At 40.9% G+C, this 20262-nt stretch overlaps 1 protein-coding gene across 3 annotated transcripts in view; it reads right to left on the bottom strand.

The window, feature by feature from the left end:
- ANKRD44 (ankyrin repeat domain 44) overlaps positions 1-20262 on the bottom strand; it is a 377775-nt gene that overhangs the window by 310541 nt on the left and 46972 nt on the right. For all 3 annotated transcript variants that reach the window (XR_011849377.1, XM_072120895.1, XM_072120896.1), the window contains exons 5-8: positions 17731-17934; positions 14682-14769; positions 11508-11650; positions 9603-9815 (exon numbers count right to left, since the gene is read on the bottom strand). Coding sequence is in view for 2 of the 3 variants with exons in the window: in XM_072120895.1 (XP_071976996.1) it covers positions 9603-9815; positions 11508-11650; positions 14682-14769; positions 17731-17934 (648 nt within the window). In the remaining variant the exon portion in view is untranslated. The remainder of the gene's footprint in view (positions 1-9602; positions 9816-11507; positions 11651-14681; positions 14770-17730; positions 17935-20262) is intronic.

Below are 20262 nucleotides of genomic sequence, written 5' to 3'. Positions count from 1 at the left end.
GCGTACAGCGCCAGTTCGTGCCACATGTCCAGCTTTGAAACCCAGTAGTTGTAGGGAGCTGTGTGATCATTTAGGACGATGGTATGGTCAGCTACGTACTCCCTCACCATCTTTCTGTAAAGATCAGCCCTACTCTGCCGAGACTGGGGACAGGTGACAGTGTCTTGCTGGGGTGACATAAAGCTGGCAAAAGCCTTGTAAAGCGTACCCTTGCCAGTGCTGGACAAGCTGCCTGCTCGCCTACTCTCCCTCGCTACTTGTCCCGCAGAACTACGCACTCTGCCGCTAGCGCTGTCAGAAGGGAAATACTGTTTCAGCTTGTGCACCAGGGCCTGCTGGTATTCATGCATTCTCACACTCCTTTCCTCTCCAGGGATGAGAGTGGGAAGATTTTGCTTGTACCGTGGGTCCAGGAGAGTGAACACCCAGTAATCGGTGCTGGAATAAATTCTTTGAACGCGAGGGTCACGGGATAGGCAGCCTAGCATGAAATCTGCCATATGCGCCAGAGTACCAACGCGTAAGAATTCACTCCCCTCACTGGCCTGACTGTCCATTTCCTCCTCCTCCAACTCCTCTTCTTCTGCCCATACACGCTGAACAGTGAAGGACTCAACAATGGTCCCCTCTTGTGTCTCGCCAACATTCTCCTCCTCTTCCTCCTCCACCTCCACCTCCTCCGATATGCGCTGAGAAACAGACCTCAGGGTGCTTTGGCTATCAACAAGGGAATATTCTTCCCCCGTCTCTTGTGACGAGCGCAAAGCTTCCGACTTCATGCTGACCAGAGAGTTTTTCAACAGGCCAAGCAGCGGGATGGTGAGGCTGATGATGGCGGCATCGCCACTGACCATCTGTGTTGACTCCTCAAAGTTACTCAGCACCTGACAGATATCAGACATCCACGTCCACTCCTCATTGTAGACTTGAGGAAGCTGACTGACCTGACTACCAGTCCTGGTGGAAGTTGACATCTGGCAGTCTACAATCGCTCTGCGCTGCTGGTAAACTCTGGATAACATGGTCAGTGTTGAATTCCACCTCGTGGGCACGTCGCACAACAGTCGGTGAGCGGGCAGTTGGAGGCGGCGCTGCGCTGCCCTGAGAGTGGCAGCATCTGGGCTGGACTTCCTGAAATGCGCACAGATGCGGCGCACCTTCGTGAGCAAATCAGACAGATTGGGGTATGTCTTGAGGAAACGCTGCACTATCAGATTTAACACATGGGCCAGGCATGGCACATGTGTCAGTCTGCCGAGTTGCAGAGCCGCCACCAGGTTACGGCCGTTGTCACACACAACCATTCCCGGCTTGAGGTTCAGCGGTGCCAGCCACAGATCAGTCTGCGCCGTGATGCCCTGTAATAGCTCTTGGGCGGTGTGCCTTTTGTCGCCTAGGCTCAGCAGTTTGAGCACCGCCTGCTGTCGCTTAGCGACGGCACTGCTGCTGTGCCTAGAGCTACCGACTGATGGCGCCGTGCCCACGGATGGTAGTTCGGAGGAGGAGGTGGAGGAGGGGTGGGAGGAGGAGGAGGCATAGTAGGCCTGAAACACCTGGACCGAGGTAGGCCCCGCAATCCTCGGCGTCGGCAGTATATGAGCAGCCCCAGGGTCAGACTCGGTCCCAGCCTCCACCAAGTTAACCCAATGTGCCGTCAGCGATATATAGTGGCCCTGCCCGGCAGCACTCGTCCACGTGTCCGTGGTCAGGTGGACCTTGTCAGAAACGGCGTTGGTCAGGGCACGGATGATGTTGTCTGACACGTGCTGGTGCAGGGCTGGGACGGCACATCGGGAAAAGTAGTGGCGGCTGGGGACCGAATACCGAGGGGCGGCCGCCGCCATGAGGTTGCGAAAGGCCTCGGTCTCTACTAGCCTATAGGGCAGCATCTCCAGGCTAAGCAATCTGGAGATGTGCACATTAAGGGCTTGGGCGTGCGGGTGGGTTGCACTATATTTGCGTTTCCGCTCCAGCGTCTGGGGTATGGAGAGCTGAACGCTGGTGGATGCTGTGGAGGATCGTGGAGGCGACGATGGGGTTTTTGTGCCAGGGTCCTGGGCAGGGGGCTGACTAGCAGCTGACACAGGGGAAGGAGCAGTGGTGTGCACGGCCGGAGGTGAACGGGCTTGTTGCCACTGAGTGGGGTGCTTAGCATTCATATGCCTGCGCATACTGGTGGTAGTTAAGCTAGTAGTGGTGGAACCCCTGCTGAGCCTGGTTTGGCAAATGTTGCACACCACAGTCCGTCGGTCATCCGGTGTTTCCTTAAAGAACCTCCACACTTCTGAAGATCTAGCCCTCGCCGCAAGAGCCCTCACCACGGGAGCTTCACTAGTTGACAGTGGCGCTGATGCACCAGCTCTGGCCCTGCCTCTCCGTCTGGCCCCACCACTGCCTCTTCCAACCTGTTCAGGTCGAGGACTCTCCTCCGTCTCAGAAGCACTGTGTTCACCCGGCCTCTCAACCCAGCTTGGGTCTGTCACCTCATCATCCTCCGATCCCTCAGTCTGCTCCCCCCTCGGACTTCCTGCCCTGACAACAACTTCCCCACTGTCTGACAACCGTGTCTCCTCATCGTCGGACACCTCTTTACACACTTCCACTACGTCAAGAAGGTCATCATCACCCACAGACTGTGACTGGTGGAAAACCTGGGCATCGGAAAATTGCTCAGCAGCAACCGGACAAGTGGTTTGTGACTGTGGGAAGGGTCCAGAAAACAGTTCCTCAGAGTATGCCGGTTCAAATGCCAAATTTTCCTGGGAGGGGGCAGACTGGGGGGGAGGAGGCTGAGGTGCAGGAGCTGGAGGAGTGCCGATTTCGGTGACATGGGTGGACTGCGTGGAAGACTGACTGGTGGTGGACAAATTGCTCGAAGCATTGTCAGCAATCCACGACATCACCTGTTCGCACTGTTCTGGCCTCAACAGTGCTCTACCACGAGTCCCAGTAACTTCAGACATGAACCTAGGGAGTGTAGCTCTGCGGCGTTCCCCTGCTCCCTCATCAGCAGGTGGTGTCTCACCCCGCCCAGGACCACGGCCTCTGACCCCTGCAGTAGTTGGACGCCCACGTCCCCGCCCTCGTCCTCTACCCCTAGCCCTCGGGTTAAACATTTTTAAAATGAGAGTTATAACTTTTTTTTTTTTTTTACTTCTTTTTGTTTTTTTTTGTGTTTTTTTGTGTTTTTTGTTTTTTTTTGAGTTTTTAAAACCAAACAATCCTATCCTATTGCTATGGCTATTTTCTAGCCAAGTATCAAAGGAAGCACACTACTATGCCAGATGAGATGACACTGAGTTATTGCCTAATAGAAATCCAACCCCTACTGAATTTTGCCACTTCGGCCTTTGCTATGGATATGTGCGCCACTAAGCGCAGAACACAGCGGTCGCAAGTCTCACTACAAATTGCTCAGAATTGGCAAGTACATGCACTGCAGAAACTACAGCCACCAGCAGATCAACCAGAAATCAAATATATAGAACGCTACTGTAGGCTTCAAGAAGCTGTTTGTATTCTCCTATGGCTATTTTCTAGCCAAGTATCAAAGGAAGCACACTACTATGCCAGATGAGATGACACCGAGTTATTGCCTAATAGAAATCCAACCCCTACTGAATTTTGCCACTTCGGCCTTTGCTATGGATATGTGCGCCACTAAGCGCAGAACACAGCGGTCGCAAGTCTCACTACAAATTGCTCAGAATTGGCAAGTACATGCACTGCAGAAACTACAGCCACCAGCAGATCAACCAGAAATCAAATATATAGAACGCTACTGTAGGCTTCAAGAAGCTGTTTGTATTCTCCTATGGCTATTTTCTAGCCAAGTATCAAAGGAAGCACACTACTATGCCAGATGAGATGACACTGAGTTATTGCCTAATAGAAATCCAACCCCTACTGAATTTTGCCACTTCGGCCTTTGCTATGGATATGTGCGCCACTAAGCGCAGAACACAGCGGTCGCAAGTCTCACTACAAATTGCTCAGAATTGGCAAGTACATGCACTGCAGAAACTACAGCCACCAGCAGATCAACCAGAAATCAAATATATAGAACGCTACTGTAGGCTTCAAGAAGCTGTTTGTATTCTCCTATGGCTATTTTCTAGCCAAGTATCAAAGGAAGCACACTACTATGCCAGATGAGATGACACCGAGTTATTGCCTAATAGAAATCCAACCCCTACTGAATTTTGCCACTTCGGCCTTTGCTATGGATATGTGCGCCACTAAGCGCAGAACACAGCGGTCGCAAGTCTCACTACAAATTGCTCAGAATTGGCAAGTACATGCACTGCAGAAACTACAGCCACCAGCAGATCAACCAGAAATCAAATATATAGAACGCTACTGTAGGCTTCAAGAAGCTGTTTGTATTCTCCTATGGCTATTTTCTAGCCAAGTATCAAAGGAAGCACACTACTATGCCAGATGAGATGACACTGAGTTATTGCCTAATAGAAATCCAACCCCTACTGAATTTTGCCACTTCGGCCTTTGCTATGGATATGTGCGCCACTAAGCGCAGAACACAGCGGTCGCAAGTCTCACTACAAATTGCTCAGAATTGGCAAGTACATGCACTGCAGAAACTACAGCCACCAGCAGATCAACCAGAAATCAAATATATAGAACGCTACTGTAGGCTTCAAGAAGCTGTTTGTATTCTCCTATGGCTATTTTCTAGCCAAGTATCAAAGGAAGCACACTACTATGCCAGATGAGATGACACCGAGTTATTGCCTAATAGAAATCCAACCCCTACTGAATTTTGCCACTTCGGCCTTTGCTATGGATATGTGCGCCACTAAGCGCAGAACACAGCGGTCGCAAGTCTCACTACAAATTGCTCAGAATTGGCAAGTACATGCACTGCAGAAACTACAGCCACCAGCAGATCAACCAGAAATCAAATATATAGAACGCTACTGTAGGCTTCAAGAAGCTGTTTGTATTCTCCTATGGCTATTTTCTAGCCAAGTATCAAAGGAAGCACACTACTATGCCAGATGAGATGACACTGAGTTATTGCCTAATAGAAATCCAACCCCTACTGAATTTTGCCACTTCGGCCTTTGCTATGGATATGTGCGCCACTAAGCGCAGAACACAGCGGTCGCAAGTCTCACTACAAATTGCTCAGAATTGGCAAGTACATGCACTGCAGAAACTACAGCCACCAGCAGATCAACCAGAAATCAAATATATAGAACGCTACTGTAGGCTTCAAGAAGCTGTTTGTATTCTCCTATGGCTATTTTCTAGCCAAGTATCAAAGGAAGCACACTACTATGCCAGATGAGATGACACCGAGTTATTGCCTAATAGAAATCCAACCCCTACTGAATTTTGCCACTTCGGCCTTTGCTATGGATATGTGCGCCACTAAGCGCAGAACACAGCGGTCGCAAGTCTCACTACAAATTGCTCAGAATTGGCAAGTACATGCACTGCAGAAACTACAGCCACCAGCAGATCAACCAGAAATCAAATATATAGAACGCTACTGTAGGCTTCAAGAAGCTGTTTGTATTCTCCTATGGCTATTTTCTAGCCAAGTATCAAAGGAAGCACACTACTATGCCAGATGAGATGACACCGAGTTATTGCCTAATAGAAATCCAACCCCTACTGAATTTTGCCACTTCGGCCTTTGCTATGGATATGTGCGCCACTAAGCGCAGAACACAGCGGTCGCAAGTCTCACTACAAATTGCTCAGAATTGGCAAGTACATGCACTGCAGAAACTACAGCCACCAGCAGATCAACCAGAAATCAAATATATAGAACGCTACTGTAGGCTTCAAGAAGCTGTTTGTATTCTCCTATGGCTATTTTCTAGCCAAGTATCAAAGGAAGCACACTACTATGCCAGATGAGATGACACTGAGTTATTGCCTAATAGAAATCCAACCCCTACTGAATTTTGCCACTTCGGTCTTTGCTATGGATATGTGTGCCACTAAGAGCTAAACACAACGGTAGCAAGTCCCCCTGCTAATTCCTCACAAAATGGTAAAAGATGCAAATTAAAATAAAAAAAGTAGAACGTTATTGTAGCCCTAAGAAGGGCTAATAGAACACCCTAACGCTTTCCCTGACCAGCAGCAGCTCTCTCCCTAGCGGCATCCAGAGACAGAATGATCCGAGCAGCGCGGCCAGCGGCTAGTCTATCCCAGGGTCACCTGATCTGGCCAGCCAACCACTGCTATCGACGTGTAAGGGTACCACGTCATGCTGGGTGGAGTGCAGAGTCTCCTGGCTTGTGATTGGCTCTGTTTCTGGCCGCCAAAAAGCAAAACGGCGGGAGCTGCCATTTTCTCGAGCGGGCGAAGTATTCGTCCGAGTAACGAGCAGTTTCGAGTACCCTAATGCTCGACCGAGCATCAAGCTCGGACGAGCATGTTCGCTCATCTCTAGTCTTTATAAATCCTCAAGTTAAATGTAGGATCAAGTTTTGGTTCCATATAACAAAAATGATATCAGGGACTTAGACAGGATTCAAAGACAAGGGACCTGATTATCAATTGTGATGATTGTTATGTTCTATCTACGTGTACAAAAGTACAGCATGTGCAGTCTAGCACACAATTTATTTTTTTCCAAGTAGGATAGGAAAAGAGTTTAATATTATAAAACAAGTTCATGGCCAGAGTGAATATGATCTACTAGTACAGAGAGACCATATCTTCCTTATCATACCTTTTACCTACTGTTGTCTTAATTTTTTTTTTTTGCATGGACTCCTTGAGGCAATGGGAGGCAAGGGGTGTTAGATAAAAATACTGTTGTTGAAAAATGTATAAAATATGAGAATTGTTGATTTATTTTAAATCAATATGTAAAAATTATTTTTCAATGGTATTATCAGATTGTATGTTTTATAGAAAATTTAATAAAGAATAATTGAAAAAGAAAGATGATGTAGGTGAGATCGCACAGGTTTCGGACGCCATCTTGACTACTGTCCGCCATCTTAGATACAGCGGCCATGTTCCCTAACCATTGCCAAGTTAATGTCATGATTCAAACTTCATTTTATGTAACCTGTTTGCTCGCCTGTCAGCTAATACCCTTTGACATTTAATGAGAAGACAGTCTGTCCTCGATGCTGCATGATATTATGATTCTGGAGCCCACTTATCTTATTCTTCTCAGCAAACTAGTATAAACAATATATGTGTACAAGGTCTCTGAGAACTGAGCACAATTAATTAACTTTTTTCCCAGAATGTGCTGATGACCAATAGTTTTGGAGTATACTATTCACGCCCCTTTGATGATTCTTCTGTCTGTTATATATTATGCATTTTGATTATTAAAGGGTAGAAGATCTTGACTAAGAGATTGACGTGTGTCTTGGTCTTTATGTTCAATCATGGGTTAATTAGGACTCACCTTACAAAAGTCAAGAGGGCTGTTGGGGCCCTGCATAAAATATCCCTATTAGGTGATTTAGACTTCGATATAAGTAAGGGTTCTTTATAGTTAAAACAAAATTGTAAAAATCAATAGTGATAATAGTAATATCCTTTAATAAATATGTTACTGCATGCTTCTTTTATCTGTGCCATCCTTACTTTTTAGGAAGTTTGTGTAAATCAGCTTTCCATCCAATACTCTACTGACAACTGAGATATCAAAGGAAATCTACCATCAAAATCCAGCATGATAAATCAAGGACACTTGCTCATAAATCCAGGCACTTTGACTGTGGTAATCTTCTTATAAGTGTTATAAATTGCCTCCTTCCCTTTAAAATCAACTTTAAAATTATGCTAATGAGACAGAAGAGCTCCTTTAGGTTACCAAAGCTCCTCCATGCTGAAGAATCACAGTTTGTTTATCATGTTTTATTTTGATGGTGGATTTCCTATAAGTAACCTGATAAGTGTCTTTTTACATAAAGGAAATACACTGTTTGAAAGTAGTGTCCCTGCTTTACATGCTGATGCAGCATATCTAGCCTTGTAATCCTTTTCTGTAATCTCCTTTTCATAAAAAGGATTATTTCAGAAATATGATAATTCGTTGTAATGTCCCGGGGTAGGGGGGGGGGAGTCATGTAGTTCATCGTGCAGACAAAGCCCAGGGGGGCTCTGGTGATGATCCTTGAAGCACTTACTGCTCACCAGTATATTTTTAAAACACCCTAAAAAGAATTACAAAAGTATCGGGGTGTCACAGATTCTGCTTTATAAGATATGAATCAGATTAATTTGTAATTTTAGTAAGTATTATGGCAGTTTTGGTCCTATCAATACCTAAACAGGGCAGTGTAAGAATCTAGGGCACTATCTAAGCAGATATTTTATGATTCCTCTGTGCTGTGAGATGCTGTGTGCTGACAATCTGCTTAGATTATGAGGGTACAGGGTTTATCTACACTTTCATTTATCTTCTGAAAAGTCTACTATTATCTGACACATAGTGAAAAAGATATGAGACAAATCAGAGTCATGTGATGGATATAAGACACAATGACACACTCAGCTCTGCTGCCTCACCTAATCAATAAGTCACAGAGTCACCACTGCTATGCCTCCACCACCCAGATATAGAGCTTATCTTGTTTGTAGTGTTTCTGGTATCTCCTCTCCACGCTGATGAGTAAGTAGAAGCATATTGATGAAGCAGGAAGTGCCTCTGTCTGTAGTGCTCTCTGCCTCCTACCCCTTCCCCTGCAATACCAGAGAAGCTAAAAGAATATTCCGACCATAATCAGAAGATTTACAGTCGGATCCAGGGACAACTAAATGGTAAACACCAGGACTGACAGACAGGTTGGAATTATATTGGTAATGTCATTCTGAGCATATTTAAGAAACTTGTCTTTGTGGGAATACCCCTTTAGGCAGAAATAAGGCACACTTTCTTTACTTCATGATCTATTTTACAAAGTTTACCATTATCACCTTTTTTGTTCATTTATGAAATAAAAAATACTTCAGTTAGGTTCAGTTATTCTTTAAATTATACACTAAAATATTTTAATATAATATCAAATTAAACAACTTCTATTTTTTCAGTTGTTAAGTATCACAACCTACAAAAGGTGAGAATGGCTAGCACCTTGATATCCCCAACAGTGTAATAATATCAGTGCTTTTTTTCTATTATTAATCTCCATGGATTAATTAGCCACAGGACTGTCTGAATTTTTTTTAGGGACTGGCAGAATGAATATTTGTATGATGAAAGGGGTTAATGGGTAAATTTTACAGTATAATTGGAAGCCTCTTTTGGCTACCTTGTTGGACAACCCCCTTAACATCAAGCACCCTAATGATATGATGTGGTAATCGTGTTTGATGTTAAGGGGCTGCCTTACAAGTTAGCCAAAAGAGGCAATATTTCCTTTCCGATCCTGGAAAAACATATTTGCTATGTGGCCAAGTCATTTCTAGTAACATCCCTGGATTATATGCTTTGTTAGTAAGGCTGTATATGATTGTATGTATTGCATGTTTAAGATTTATCATTATTATTTTTGCACTTCAGTTGTTTCTACTCTATTAGAAATATTATGTACATTTATGACTTCTCAATTTTCAATAATATTAAATGGGCTACTTAAAATAAAAATACCAACCTGAGCATTTACATCTGAACCATTGTTAATTAATAGATCGAAACACATTGCACCATGAATAGCAACTGCAGCAAAATGAAGTGGAGCAAAACCTTTTTTATTTTTGTGGTTAACGTAAGCACCATGGTCAATCAATTCCTTTACTACTTTATTTTGACCATTATAACAGGCAATATGCAGAGCAGTGTTACCATATAGGTTTGCTTCATCCGTCTACAAGAGCAAAAAACAAAAGATAATAAAAATGATGAATGGTAATGAAAACATTTTTAAATTTAAGATAACGCTGCCTCTCAATATACGATATTAACAAATAGAGTGTAGAATAAGAATAATAAATAACACAAAAACGCCTAATGTCTGCACAGTTGAAAAGAATAGGCTTAAATTATATAAAATGTCTGTCTCAACCAATAGTGCCCATTGCTCCAGGATTAATGATAATAATCTTTATTTATATAGCACCATCAAATTCCGTAGCGCTTTACAAATCATAGGGGATTATTTCTGTTATGACTAGATTCTTAGTATACCGTACTTTAACAAAGTCCTCCAAGCTTGCCTTAACCCCTATGGGACACCACCCTCCTTCCAAAAGCTCTAATTTTTTTATTTATACATTTACAGAGATGCAGGAGGGTCTGTTATCTGAGGGAAATATTGTATTTTTTAGTGGTGCCATTTAATATTCCATGGCCATTTCATATTTTCCCACTGCACTTAAACAATTAACAACTATGATCAGTGCCAACATGGATCGTGTTAGTGCAGCAAACACCTTCTATGTATAAGAGATAAAGAGAAGGTGTTAAAGCTTCAAGTGACTTAGCCCCTTACAGACATGGATAATATTTCACATTACAGGCGGTCCCCTACTTAAGGACACCCGACTTACAGACAACCCATAGTTACAGACAGACCCCTCTGACCTCTGGTGAAGCTTTATGAATGCTTTGCTATAGTCCCAGATTGCAATAATCAGTTGTAAGGTGTCTGTAATGAAGCTTTATTGATAATCCTTGGTCCCATTACAGCAAAAAATGCTTAAACTCCAATTGTCACTGGGGCCAAATTTTTTTTTGTATGGATCTACAATTATAAAATATACAGTTTCGACTTACATACAAATTCAACTTAAGAACAAACCTCCAGACCCTATCTTGTATGTAACCCGGGGACTACCTGTATATTATACTTTTCAATTTAATTTTCAGATCAGAATCATGAAAAGTGTAAAATTACCCATGTATAGAAGGAGTTAATTTTTAACTTCCTCTGTATCTTTCCACTGCTTATCAACTTTAAGACAATTTTTTGTTCAAAAATTACACACCAAAACACTCATACACAAAAAATATGAACACATATAGTTGCCCTGTCTGCCAGAGACCATACATATTATATATCAAAATGACCAAAACAAAATTAACACAAAATTCTAAATTATTTAAAAAAATATGTACTATAAATTACAAAAAAAGGACTTTTTACCACTTTTAACCCCAAATTAAAAGAAAAATAGAAAGTTTAACATTTTGTATTACATTTTAACTAGTTTTATTAGTGTTTCAAAAAAATACTGCAAAAAATTTTAAGGGAGCATGAAAAAAAATGGCCAGTCTTTAGAGCCTTTTCAGCCGGTGTCACAAAGGGTTGAATAGCTCATGTTATAAAAATTAAATACAAAAAAGACACCATTACAGAAATATAACAGAATTCATGTAACTCCGGGCCTACTTTAGATTTGTATTCCCATGATGGAATGCCCAATGCAAATGGGAAGACAGCTGCATAATATACTCCTAATATTCCTACTTATCTACTTAATTTGTATAATAGTTTTAAGAGACCATTAACACTTGTTAAGTATAATGAATGTAAATACTACATCACTTCATTACTTACTTCATCATTGATTTCAAGAAGATATTTGACAATGTGGATGTGTCCATTTGCTGCAGCAGCATGAAATGGTGTGTAACCCTTCTTATCTCTACAGGCAACTTCAGCTCCATAATTGATCAATAATGTCACAACTTCAAGATGACCTATATGATGACACAGGAGACATATTATTTGTGGTGAATAATATTTGTTTCCTGATTCAGCTCTCATACAGAAAGATTATTCAAATTTAAAGATTGTAAACCAAGCCCACTGGTGTGGGCCCCTCTGGCAGGATCTGTGCTTCTATTAGCTTTTCATGCCCTGGTCTCCAAGACTCATGTTTTAAAATAGCCTGGAGCCCCTCAAAATTGTTACAGCCATTTTTCTTAAAGAAAATCTACCATTTGCTTTTATGCATTATGAACCAAACATACTTTGAGAATTCTGCAGCTACACTGATGCAGAAACATATCTTGTTTAATCCCTGAACTAAGGTGTTTTGCTGAAAAAACACTTATAAAATTATGATAGTGAGATTCTCTTGCTCCTGTGGCTGCTCAAAACTTCTCATAATCACTTTGATCTCTGTGTTGTCCCTGACAGAGAGAAGTAATCAATTGTTGCACCATCCCCAAGATGCTGTGTATGAGTCACCCAGCTCCGGTTAATTAGTCCTGTCTGGACAGTTCAGGAAGCTCCGTGTAATGTGTTTATGCATGGCAGCCAGGAGCACCCAGCTTTCCCAAGGCACTGAATTTTATAATTGGTTTTGCGCAAAGCCACTTAGGTCAGGGATTAAACAAGATATATTTCTGCATTGGTCTAGCTACAGCATTCTCAAGGTATGTTTGGTTCACAATGCATTAAAACAAATGGTAGATTTCCTTTAACCTTGGATATGTTAGACGCTGAGCTCTGTAACTTAGTACTTAGTTTCCAATATATCGGAGGCAGAGCTGATGTCAGCTCAGCTCAAGATCAAGGTGGGTAGTGAGTATAAGCACGATCGCAGCATTTAACTTGCCTGGCAGGGGTCTCTCACCCCCCCCCCCCCAGTGGCGTCTTTGGAGGGTGCCGATCGCTGTCATGGGAGCCCTGAGATCAATTCAGGACCCCAGGGCTGTCCGCAGGCTGTGCCTGTAAGATCCCATGTGCGTGAGCTGACACAGTTAATACCCTGAAATACATCAGCAATCAGATGATTGATTGTTTATGTCCTATGGTGGAACTAATAAAAATAGGAAAAAAAATGTTTTTAAATATAAATAAATAAAAATGCCCATGAAACCCATGAACATATAAAGAGACATATAACGCAAAAAAATCTAAATCATAACGACCCGTAGAATTAAAAAAGATCATTATTGAACACCCTTGATGAACACTGTAAAGAAAAACGTTAAAATCTCAAAAAAATATATGATTTTACACATTTCATCCCACAAAAAATGCAATAGAAAAGTGATTTTTAGTAAATAGATAGAAATTTTGTAAAAGGTATGAAAAATATTCAAGTATGGTATCCCCGTAATCATATTGACCCGTAGAATAAAAATAACATGTCTATTAGGTGAACACCAAAAAAAAAGTAAAAAATCCCATACAAAATTGAAGCTTTTCTACTCTTGCCTTCAACAAAAAGTTAATAAATTAGGGGATATCAACCTCAAAATGGTAACACTGGAAAATGCATCTCATTCCGCAAAAAAAAATGTCATTATATGGTCCCAATAAAAAAAAAGCTCAAATTTTATAGCCTACAAAAGGGGCCAATGAGGAAACTAAAATCCTGGCAACTGCAGGGCGCTCCTTGCCTTCTGCAGATCGATGTGCCATCATAAAACGGCCACATGTGGGGTGGTCTCTGTACTAATATTAAACACAAGAAATATTAAAATGGGTTTTTTTCTTTTTATCTTTGGAAATTTATACATTTTAGGGCTCAATGAACATATTTTCGACAAAATTTGACCATTCTAAGTTTCACCTCCATTTTCATTTCATTACTATGAAGCTCTCAGGGGGTTAACAATCTTCCTAAAAGCTGTTTCCGATAGTTTGAGGGTAGCAGATTTGAAAATGGGTTGATATATAGGGGGTTTTAATGTTATATATTTAAAAACAGCAATTAACACAAAAATAGTCAATTCTAAAAATACAGAAAGCTGATGTTGGATTTATAAGCCGTGTGACAGCAAAATAAATTATCCAGATATTTAAAAAATTATGAAAATGTAAAGCAGACATATGGGAAATGTTATTCAGCAACTAATTAAGGCTACATTCACACTACAGTATGGGGGACGTATATACATACACTTCTATGGGCTCACGGCCCTGTACGGGAGCGGTACGGTGCAGCAGACGTGCGGCACCGTACCGCTCCGTAGCCCGGGGAAAGATAGGACATGTCCTATCTTTCCCCGTATTACGGCGCCGTGCGCCATTAATTCCTATGGAGAGGGGCGGGGGTGAGCTGCGCTCACCTCCTCCTCCTCTCCCCGCGCTGCCGTGTTCCCGCCGTGCTACGGTGCGGCGGGCTCACGGCAGTGTGAATTTAGCCTTAGGTGGTAAATCTATCTGCCTGAAAACGTGATGATTTAGAATTTTGGAAATGGCACATTTTTAAAAAATTTCATAACTTTTTATTGATTTTTTTTAATAAATAAAAGAAAAACTTATCTGCCAAAATTTACCGCTAAAATAAAGTACAACATGTGATGAAAAAGTAATCTCATAATCGCCTTGATAAGTAGCAGTGTTGAAAAGTTAAAACTATATGAAGCGACGCAAGTCAGAATGCAAAAAATGGGACAAAGTCGTAAGCTACAAAATGGCTGTGTACTTAAGGGGATAAAAACAAGGACATAGGAAGATTAAATAGGAGATGATCCTGCCAGATGGGGCACACACCAGTATACAGTCCTTGATTCTAGTGGTAGATTTATTTTAAGTTGTGCCTTTTGGTTTTTAAAGCACATTATTATAACCTCGATAGGCAGGTAACCTCTGGTTGTAAACTTGTAATAAAAAATTAGTATACAGAGAAATAGCACTCAAACTATATTAAAAAGGAATATCCTGCTTCATTATATGATGAACATGCCTCATTTACCTTGTAAGGATAGACCTTTAACATAAAGCATGTGCCACTTCCACCAAGAGCAGCTGCGATTTTGCAGAAATACTTACCAGTGTGTGCTGCCCAGTGTAGAGCTCGTCTGTCCTTTTTGTCAAATGCATTTATATTCGCTCCTGTTTCAAGGAGTAATTTGACCATCTGCAAAATACAGGCCTCTGTGATCAATATGGCATCTCCAATTACATGAGTAACCAATTGTACTCCCTAGTGGCAGTATGTAATTTTCTACGCCATGTACTAGGATGCGGGAAAAAAATATATAAATGCATATAAGTTTTTTAAAAATGTTAATCTTTTGTACAAAAAATATAAAAATATTGTGCAACTTTTTGCAGTTTGCAACTTTTTAGGTGCAGAACCAAGCAGCATACCATAGTTAGCTGCCTCAAGGATTTAGTGCAGTGTGCTGTATTTATCTTTGTAGCCCAGATGTTTGTTTACTTGTGTGACTTTTGGGCTTAGAATTGTCCCATTTTTGCGCCTAATTAGTAGCAAATCAGAGCCTGCTGGAGTCAGACTTTTGGTAAACTACTATTTGAGACTAAAAAGTCGCACACCACAAAAAGTTGCACCACAAAAACTAAACAGGCAACTCATCACAAGGGAAAAACTTAAGATACATTGCAATGATTAAGTAGGCCAACTTCAGGAAACTTGAAAAAATGGCAGCTAAAAAACTGAAACATGTGCCTCATGGTCTCTCCAAGTGTCTGAATATCTGCTTTGAGCATATTTTGACAGCTGCCTGGCAGAACATCCTTGGAATAAGAGGTTTGTTAAAACTGTATTAGGCCCCTTTCACACTTGCGGTGCAGATCACATCAGAGTCTGATCAGGGTGCGATTGGGGTTTGGTCAGTGAAACTGACATTTTTCATCGGAGTTTAACCCCTTAAGGACGCAGGGTTTTTCGGCTCATTTCTCGCTCTCCAACTTCAAAAATCCATCACTTTTTCATTTTTACATGTACAGACCTGTGTGAGGGCTTATTTTGTGCGTAATAAATTTTACTTTCCCGTAATGTTATTTATTTTAACATGCCGTGTACTGCGAAGCTGAAAAAAAATTCCAAATGTGGAAAAATTGAAAAAAAACCCGCACGTGCACGTTCTTGTGGGCTCAGTTTTTACGACTTTCACTCTTTGCTCCAAATAACACACCTACTTTATTCTTTGGTTCGGTGCGATCGCGGTGATACCAAATTTATATAGGTTTTATTGTGTTTTAATACATTTTCAAAAATTAAACGAATGTGTACAAAAAAGAAAAAAAATGTTTTGCCATCTTCTGACGCTAATAACTTTTTCATACTTTGGCGCACAGAGATGTGTGAGGGGTCAATTTTTGCGAAATGAGGTGAAGTTTTCATTGCTACCATTTTGAGGTTTGTGCGACATTTTGATCATTTTTTATTTCATTTTTTATGTTCTGTAAATAGGTGTAAAAGTCGCATTTCGGACATTTGGGCGCCATTTCCCGCCTCGGAGGTCACCGCCGCCCGTAACCGTTTTTATATTTTGATAGATCGGGCATTTTGGGACGCGGCGATACCTAATATGTTTGTGATTTTTACTGTTTATTATGTTTTATATCCGTTCTAGGGAAAGGGAGGTGATTTGAAATTTTTATTATATTATTTTATTAATTTTTTTTATTTTTTAAACTTTTTTTTTCCACTGTATTGCAATATATGGCATTTTTGCAGCACATTCATTACAATGAGCCACTGGCTCATTGTAACGAATCTGCAGAAGCCATGTAGCCTCGTGTCAAAAGAAGACCCGAGGCTACCATGGCAACCAATCGCCGCCCCCCGATGACGTTCGGGGGCGCTGCGATCGCATTAAAGATTACTTTGCCGGCGGCAATCACATGGTTAATAGCGGTGGGGGTTTTATGCAAAGTGCAAAAACCCCCACCTTTGTATGAAGAGGACTCAGCCCATGAGCCCTCTTCATACATCCCTCTACGGCGCAGTGCGTTAAGGGGTTAATCAGGAGTAAAGCATGGTCATAGTTGTCCGGTTCACAGTTACATAATAAATGTATATATTTTTCAATTCAAGTGTTATATTATTGTAGTGCTCTGGAACATACCCCTGGGATCCGGATGGGCAAACTTGATAATTGTGTGTTACCTTATCATGCCCTTTATTACAACTGATTGACCTTATGTACTGTGGTTCCTGGCCATGTAAACTTCTGTCTCTCCTGTAGCCATACTTTTTAATGGATATATTTTATTATGTTCTGTGATTAATAAAGTTTGATTAACTTTTCGGTAATTTAATATTTATGTGTATCTATTTGTGTATATTGTGAAAACTAGTCTATGCATATAATGCATTTGGTGCAAGCATTGTCTATGTAAAATAGACTTTACACTGTCCTATCTTCATTTGGCGCAGTGTAAAGACGCAAAACAGCATTTCACCACAACTGCGCCAAAACAACGGCAAACATGGACAAAAAACAAAATGATAAATTCCCCTCAACGGCTTTTGGCAGACTTGAAAAATCTCAGCATACTCCACTTTTGCAAGTCACATGCTTGAAAAACCTTACATAGAAGTCTATGGAGATACATCAATGACAAAATGCACCTTGAGACATATGCAAGTGCAATGCATTTTTTCATAGAAAACGATTGCCATAGAAACGATAGACCACTGTCATCAGTCTTTGAATAGAAAATTCATTGAAATGGAAATAAAAACGTAAAAAAAGCTGACCAAAAAAAAAAAAATTTTTTAAAACTTTGTATTATGTTTTGCTGTTTCTGTGGGAACTTGTCCCCTGCTAAAACTGCCCTCTGGTAAAAGGTTCCCCTTTCCCTTATTTTACTATAGAGACCATTAGTGGTTAATGATTTATCTAACATTCTTTGCTCAACATGTATGTAGTGTTTTAGGGCTTTTTACAGTGCATAGATCTCTTTACAGAATTATGCCACAAGGTGGCCCAGCATACCCTTAACTTTAAGAGTGACGTAATAAAATATTTTGTTAAATAATGCCACTAATTTGATACATATATATATTCATGTGCATATTTGTCTATGGTGGTTTAATAACTAACACAACAAAAAAATAAGCACCCACCTCTAAATTACCACATAGTGCAGCATGATGTAAGGCTGTATGTCCTCCTCTGTCTGATACATTAACATTGCTGCTCAGCAATGGGATTAGTAATTTAGCACACTTCACCGATTTATTAGCTGCTGCCACATGGAGAGGTGTTTGCCACTTTTTATCTCTAGCATTGACATCAGCAGAGTGTTTAATCAATACCTGCACTGCTTCCTGAAAGATACATAATAACCAAATATCACATTAGAAATTAAAAATATGCAAGAAATTATTTATATTTTCTATAATTTGAATGCTTAAAACAAGTACTGTATTATAAAGTTCATGATTATAAAGGATATACGTACAAATGAAAAGGACAGACCCAATTTCACTAAAGAGGATTCAGAATAAGATAAGGAGGTCCTTCTCACAGCTCCACAACACATGCAGACAAACAAAAGCACAAAATATCTTTCTTTATCAAAGCATTTGTATACAAAACGTCACATGCCAAAAATTAATACTATGCATGAATGTAAAGTTAGTAGTCCTTCAAAAGTCCAATAGACTGTACAATAATCCACTCTAAACATTTAGCAGAGACCTAGTCACATGGAAGAGACTGGCGTGTACTCCCGCTACAACCGCTATGTTTCGGGGATCCTCGCCCTTTCTCAGTCATGCAAATTGACCTTGCAGACAGACTTAAGTACACACCTAACTCCAAGTCTCCAAGGAGGAGGAGAGGGAAGGAAGAATGGAGAACCAAATACTCCACGTGTGAATTGCTGGATTTACAGTAAGTGCGACTATTATATATTATCTCACAATTATCCACTCAATACACAACACAGAGCTTGGTTTTGGTTCTGTATTCATGTACTTTACCATTGCTATGTATCTTTCTAAATTTTCCGTTGTAATCCCTGTCTGTTTTTATTTTCTTTCTCTCTGATTTGCAGGTTTTTTGAGTTTTTGCTATTTTTTTAGGTGCAAAACAAAAAAAACATCGGTCTTGGACAGATACATTTAGGAACACTACAACAAACACACAGACTCACTAACTTCTGAAAACCTTGACATAGTCACAAAAATGCACCTAAAAAGTCATAAAAAATAACAAAACTGCAAAAAGAAGAGAAACGCTCTGGACCTGAGCAGCAGACTGGGTAAGTACAACTGCTTTCTTTTTTTGATGCCCCCCACTCCCTTAGCTTGAGTAACCCCTTTAATTATGGAGGGCATTGTATATGTTAGTGGGTCAGTAGGACTAGGTGTAGTTGGCTTAGGGTAGGGTACACCTAGGTTCTGGGCAATTATATTTACACGCTGTGCTTGAATTACATTTATGAACACAATTCATGCACAGTGGAGAGGAGTCTCTTGATCGCATGTGTATAATGCACATTCCTGATCACAAGCTTTTCACTGTAGATGCAGATGCGATCTGGAGAAACTCCCCCGCGTTGGGCTGGATTTGTCTATGTAAATGTTATTCAAGTGTAGAGTGTGAACACAGTCAGAGGCGCATTCTGATGATGCGTTTGCAATTCAAATGCATTGGGAAAAACGCATCAAACGCATCATGGATTATGTAAGTAGCAACATTTCTTTTGTCTTTTATCATTAAAGGGGTTGTCGGATCATTGATCATGAGAACAGGGGTCTGATGTACCCCTGTCACTCCCCGAGATGACCAGAACAGCCGATCACGCATACGCAGACTTCCCCGTTCATCTCTATGGAGCTGACTTAGATGGGACAACCCCTTTAATAGTGATGACTAGCTATCTCACACACATGCTGCTACTAAGAAAATATATTTACACGTGATGAAGTATTTTGGCCAATGCATTTCAAATCACAATGCAAACATATCATGTGAACACAGTCTGAAGCAGTTTTTGAATCAATCCTTACAGTGGATCATTAGAGAGACACCTCCTGGGTCCAGCGCTGGGGGTTATGGGCAGAGGTGTTCACTTGACGGCCTCTTGCCGCAGTACCCGATTATGGGAGACTTCTGGAAAGAAGTATTAAGAAGGATAGATGACACTCTCAAAATTGATCTTCCGCTAGTTATCCCTATAGCAATTTTTGGTCTGCTGGTCGATTCAAGAATGATTATCTTATACGGCAAATTGATCACTAGGCTGATGTCTAAAATGACACAAACGGAGCATAAATGGAATAGGATTTGGTCTTCATGCAGTAGAATATATAGTTGATCCTGGTGTTTTGTTTTGTTTTTCTCTTTCTCTCTTCCTTTTCGGCCCCAGCGGACTTGCCAGGGGGTAGGGGTGGAGGGAGTGGTTGCTAATTTTGTCAAGAATAAGTATATCAGAATAACCTTACCGAGCGGTACAAACAATAAGGTAAAAGTTAGAAGAGACGAAGAAACTATAATTGAAACAGTATGTTATATCTTATGTATTATGCTATGTTCTGTTATGTGGATACCATAGTATGTTCACTTGCTTGAGTAGAAAACACACTTTTGTTATGCGAGGATATTTTTGTACAATGTTCATATAAATAACTTTGTTAAGAAAAAAAAAA

This window comes from Engystomops pustulosus, chromosome 8 (genome assembly GCF_040894005.1).
Source record: "Engystomops pustulosus chromosome 8, aEngPut4.maternal, whole genome shotgun sequence".
NCBI lineage: Eukaryota > Metazoa > Chordata > Amphibia > Anura > Leptodactylidae > Engystomops > Engystomops pustulosus.
The sequence above is the reverse complement of the archived record's forward strand: the minus strand, read 5'-3'. Positions and strand labels throughout refer to the sequence as shown.